The sequence below is a fragment of the Dreissena polymorpha genome, chromosome 9, assembly GCF_020536995.1.
Source record: "Dreissena polymorpha isolate Duluth1 chromosome 9, UMN_Dpol_1.0, whole genome shotgun sequence".
Classification (NCBI taxonomy): domain Eukaryota; kingdom Metazoa; phylum Mollusca; class Bivalvia; order Myida; family Dreissenidae; genus Dreissena; species Dreissena polymorpha.
In genome coordinates, this window is record NC_068363.1 from 15,969,382 (window position 1) to 15,975,253 (window position 5,872).

General features: G+C 32.6%; 1 protein-coding gene across 2 annotated transcripts; it reads right to left on the reverse strand.

The window, feature by feature from the left end:
• Positions 1 to 522: 522 nt before the first annotated feature.
• LOC127843927 (uncharacterized) lies at positions 523 to 4,916 on the reverse strand. 2 transcript variants are annotated; one of them, XM_052373829.1, is made up of 5 exons: positions 4,766 to 4,916; positions 3,796 to 3,963; positions 2,232 to 2,373; positions 1,369 to 1,446; positions 523 to 679 (listed from the first exon to the last, which is right to left on the reverse strand). In XM_052373829.1, exons 1-5 carry the CDS (start codon positions 4,899 to 4,901, stop codon positions 562 to 564), a joined length of 642 nt encoding a protein of 213 aa, XP_052229789.1. In that variant the 5' UTR covers positions 4,902 to 4,916; the 3' UTR covers positions 523 to 561. The 2 variants fall into 2 exon arrangements, with proteins under 2 accessions (XP_052229789.1, XP_052229790.1); XM_052373830.1 differs by lacking the exon at positions 1,369 to 1,446.
• Positions 4,917 to 5,872: the final 956 nt, after the last annotated feature.

The window sequence follows — 5,872 nt, forward strand, 5'->3', positions numbered from 1 at the left end:
TTTCAATATGGACATAAGAGTTAATATCAATATACACATTAGAGTGAACAACCCATGTACATTGTTTACAAACATCTAAATGTTAACGATTTCTTTGATGTTAATTATCATTGCAGTTAACAGTAAAAAATAGCATAAACTTGTTACCAATTTTGGTGATACAATATAATTATCGAACTGTAAAAGTATGTACCTTTCAACAATAAAGAACAATAACATTGAATGTTTAAATGAAGACCATTTTATCGTACTTCTAAATTATTAAACAGAATTAAACTTGTCAGTAATACTGACACAACTGTACAAAATATACAACTGAAAATGAAGTCCATACATGTGTTAAAAAAGGTGATTTAGAAGATTCTATATATTATTGTATATTGTAAAAGTGTCTTCAAAAATAATAAATATTTAAGCATTTCATGCTTTCAAAATTGCTTTCTGTATCAAAAATGCATTAAATTTTCATTAAAACAAATGCTATTTTTAAAAAGTATTTAATTTTTTTATGGACTCAGGATTTTGATAAAAAAAAACAAAAGCTTACGTTAAAAAAAACATTTATGGTGACTGTAGCTTTTGTGTTAACAACTGGATTTCAAGTATAATTTTTTTTCTTTTCAGTTGCTCCAAAGACATTCCATGTAGTTGGTCGTTTCCGTGACAGCTGCAGTTACATCTGACAAAGAGAATTCATTAGTCATACTTTGACATATGAACTAGACTGAACAAATAAATGTGCTTAGGATTATATAGTTAATTTAGTATCAACAAGCGGAAACTTGAAGTTATTTTTTGTTTTGTTGAATATAGCAATTGTTAAATCTAATAAAACACTGATGAGTTTTCTGATATTTATTTGTCAACAAATAGATGCTCCCCAACACTCTCAATTGTCTCTCTTACATTCACAATAAGACTGAATGAGTATTTCCACTTACATTAGCAATCAGATAAAAAGATATTTTAAGTTTTCACTATATTTTGTACAAATTTACAATGGTATGTTTATTAACCCTTTGCATGCTGGGAAATTTGTTGTCTGCTAAAATGTTGTCTGCTAAATTTCTAAAATTAGCATTTTCTTTGATTTTTTTTCAAAGAATACTATCAGAATAGCAAACACTTTGGATCCTGATGAGACGCCACGTTCTGTGGCGTCTCATCTGGATCCAAACTGTTTGCAAAGGCCTGCAAAATCGGTTACAGCGCTCAAAGGGTTAATATAATATCAATCACATGTTGAAAGGCATTTTTAAAAACTACTTGACTGCAAATGATAATTTGTATACACCAAACATATGATATTATGTTTTTATCTGTTGTCTTTTTGTTTTCTTTTATTATGAAAATATATTTTGTTAATACCTGCTACCATAATCCACCGATTCACTTGGCCCTGCCACCACTTCCAAGTATTGTGTTACTGTATGGGAAGGTATTGCGCTGAAAAAAGTTTGTTTCATGAAGCGTATATGTAAGCCCACAAATAATTTGGGGTACTTAAAAATCAATGAAGCATTTTAGATAATTCTTGGTTATGCATTTCTGTACGATTTTTTTTTCACTTGTTTTTGTATTACGTTTTTAAGAAGGAAATTGATAAAACTTTTTTTATGATTGTGCTTGTGTTTCCTGTAGTTTGTCTCGAATATTACATTAATGAGTATGAACATTAAATGCCTTATTATATATAAACAAGCAAATTCGTAGAATTGATATCCCCCGCAACATATCTTTTGTTTAAGGATGGGTGCAAATCGAACGGATGAACATACTACAAATCAAAGGGCCATTACTCCGTTATTAACAGATGGTGTACAATGCCATTTGGCATGCATCATCGTCTTATCCATATATATACTCATACCAAGTTTCAATGAAATGCCCCAAAGCACTTCCAAGATATGGCTCCGGACACAAAAGTGCCTATAGTAAAAACATTTTTTCAAGATACAAAGGGCCATAACTCCATTATTAACAGATCGTGTACAATGCCATATGGCGTGCATCATCGTCTTATGCATATATATACTCATACCAAGTTTCAATGAAATCCGCCAAAGCACATCCAAAATATTGATCCGGACACAAAAGTGCCGGACGGACGGACAGCCGGACGGACAATGCCAAAACAATATCCCTACGCCTCCGGCGGGGGATAAAAAGGTAAAACAGTAGTATACGGTTTATCTGCTTTTAACTTAAAAGATAATAAATAATCATCATACGCAGCTGAAAATGACTCCAATAGACTGAAGCTGGAGTCAAGTGCCACACCTGCAGCACCAGCGATTGAAGGCGACTCAATTCCAATTACATTCATGACCGCCTCTGTCACGATGTCCAGAGTTTTTTGCAAACAACCTCCTCCTTAAATAACAAATTTCATTCAAGAATTTATGAATGTGTGGTTAAAATTATATAATCACACTTATGAACTTTATTCAAAACTTAAATGAGAGTTTTACTATTGCATAATTTTAAACTTGCTACTATCGGTGTACGGTAATGACTTAATTAAAAAAACTGAATTTTTTGAAGGTGTATTGATACATCATTACCACAGGTGGTTAGCGTGTGGCTATGATATTAATTAGTGAAAACATCATTTTGAATGATAAATAATCATATTATAACGAAAAATTAACTTTTCTGAAAAAAAATATATTTCACTATCAAATATATATATAACAAGGTATGCAACTCAAAATCAGCCCAAAACGGGGTGCATCGCTTTGAACAGCCATATCTTCATAAATTTTGCAGCGATTTTCACGATCTCGGTCTTATTCAACGCAGAAATGAATTTCCTTTCTGGAAATGTATATGTCTTGCAATATTTTAACAAATGCTGGGTCAACTTTTAAGAAATAACACGATACACAACACGCATGACCCAGTTGACAGTGATCATGTATTCTTTATGAATGAAATCTCCAGTTGTAAAGACACACCTCCGCATTGGACCAATGAAATCACTCGTATGTTTAAAATGTCAGTTAGTTGAAATGTATGTAAACAAAGGTTTCAAACGGCGCTGGACAGTTAGTCTTGATGCAGAATGTTACGACAAGAACGGTAATAATGTTTTTTCATACGTTTTATTGAATTATGGTATCGAACTACATGAACTTTATAGGGAAGTTGCCCTTTACTCCGTGAAGATTTCAGTCTTAAAGTAAGCATGATCACTGTCAACTGGGTCATGCGTGTTGTGTATCGTGTTATTTCTTAAAAGTTGACCCAGCATTTGTAAAAATATTGCAAGACATATACATTTCCAGAAAGGAAATTCATTTCTGCGTTGAATAAGACCGAAATCGTGAAAATCGCTGCAAAATTGATAAAGATATGGCTGTTCAAAGCGATGCACCCCGTTTTGGGCTGATTTTGAGTTGCATACCTTGTTATACATATATATTTGATAGTGAAATATTTTTTTCAGAAAAGTTAATTTTTCGTTATAATATGATTATTTATCATTCAAAATGATGTTTTCACTAATTAATATCATAGCCACACGCTAACCACCTGTGATCATTACCAACAGGTTTTTACTTGCCAGCAAAATTAAACAAGCTATATTGTTAAAAATGACATAAGACTCAATTTTGTTGATACATGTACTTTACATGAAGAGAACTTACATTTCCAAAGTGATATATAAGACATAAATGTATAAGAACAAAATACTGGGTACTCATTTCAGAGGTAAAGCATTATATTTGATAATATTCTTTTCCTTTTTATATAAATATTATATTTCTCAGTTTGCAATTAATTGATGACTACCAGTCAGTGCACGGTCTCTCACGTGATCCGTATATATTATTCTGTGCTTGGCCACCAGGTTCACCCATTTTTTTTCTAGCTTGTCAGCAGATCTAGACTTGCTGGCTTTTCCATTGTACAAGTCCGACACTCTTGTCCACATCTTCTTTTTTGTTTGGCTAGTTATTCCTGTTATTAAATATATTTATTTCATTCATAAAACAATTAACATGATATAAGCATTGATTCGATTGTTTTAAAAGTAGCAAATAAAGCAAATAAATTGGTACGAATATTTTGATGTTTATTATTATTATTAACATTAAAAAGAAAATTATGAATATGATGAGATTATCTTCCATTTTTAAGTTCATGAGATTAGAGAATGGGAATGTGCAACTTTTTGGATCAAACTATACTTTCCATCATTCCAACAGGGTGGCAGTTATTTTCCCCCGTTTCCCCCCTAGATGTTTTACTCACATTTTGTGGGTGAAATGTCTACATAATATGAAAATGTATATAAAGTAGATATTTGTTACAAAGTCATGGATGTAAAAACTTTGAGCTTAGTTCTTCTTGAATGCTTCGAGTTTTATGAGTATATTCTTACAGATCAGGGTCAGAAGCTGGGAGTTTGATTATTGCAACTACTTTAAGTTAGGTTGAAATATTTGTATAAAGTTACTTGTTTTATAATGTACTAAAACAACTGTTTGTTCAATGGTGCAATTGGAAAATCTGTTAGAAACATAACACACTTAACTATAATTTCAGTGCCAAAAAAACCTTCTTCGCAAGGGGCCTCTTTTTCTTCTGATTAACCAAAAAGTCCCTTTCCCACAAAAATTTCTTTAAATTCATGCATTTTTATCAAAAAATCTATCTCAGTATTGTTCATTCCCCAAAACCAGAAAAGTGTGTATTTTTTCCCTGAATAAGGCTGTGGCCCTTTCCACAAAGTTGGTGTTTTGGCCCTGAATTTAATTACCTTCTGTAAATCTATGTTTCAGTAGCTCATGGTTGGTTAATCCGCTGATGCCACTTCCTTCAGCCATTAAATTACAAAGGATTAAACAATCGTCCAACGAAAATTTTTGTTCCCGTTCCTTTTTATTTGTCGCCATTGTTTAACACTGATTTTGACAGTTGTCGTCTGTTTACATCCCAAGTAAAATGTTCTATTTTTAGAGACGGGAATTCCTATTCGTGACGAAGTCGAATGGTTACACAATGACATAACTATGAAATAAATATGTAGAATTACTTTATTCCACACATACCATTATGCAACCATCCGTGTTATATTCAGACTTGACACATTTTATTGCTTTCGATTGAAGATTGTATAGACACGTAACATCAACTAACAATTGATCCACATTCACGCGAATATGATTCGACGCACATTAATTATTAACCGTTCTCTACTCTGAACGTTTGAGCGATTTCAGTATTATCGGCTTTAACGAATAGCAGATGGAATAACATCCAATATTCAATTAAAATAATGTGTTTGAAGCCTTAAAACACATTACACTCGCGTTTTGAAATGACACACATTGTCCTTCAAAGTTGCCATATTGTTTTGCTTCGCAGTAATAATCGCGCATGCGCACAAATGCAAAAGCGCTCAATCTGTCAAAAATAGAAATCTTTTTCGAACGAAAATCGTTTTATTTTCTAAGAACGATTTTTCTCTAAGAATGGTCTTAGAAAAATTCTTAGAGGAAAATCTTAGAAAAAAAACTTTCTAAGTGAAAAAAATTAAGAATTAGAAATTTCTATATAAAATATCTAAGAAATGTTCAGAATACCGCCCCTGGGGTATGCTGAAGTTCAGCAGCACTGGTTCTGATACCTTGCCGTCGATGCTCACCGTTTTGAAGCGGTCAGATAGGTAGGAAGCTACCCACTGCAGTGGTATTAAAGCCAAACTGCTGTTCGAGGGGTTTTAAAAGGGTTTTGTGGTCGATGGTGTCGAAAGCGGCAGAAAGATCCAGCATAATAAAGACAGTGACATTTTTCTTATCTAATGATTGTAGGACATCGTTTTGTACTTTTAACAAAGCTGTTTCTGTTGAGTGAAACTTCCTGT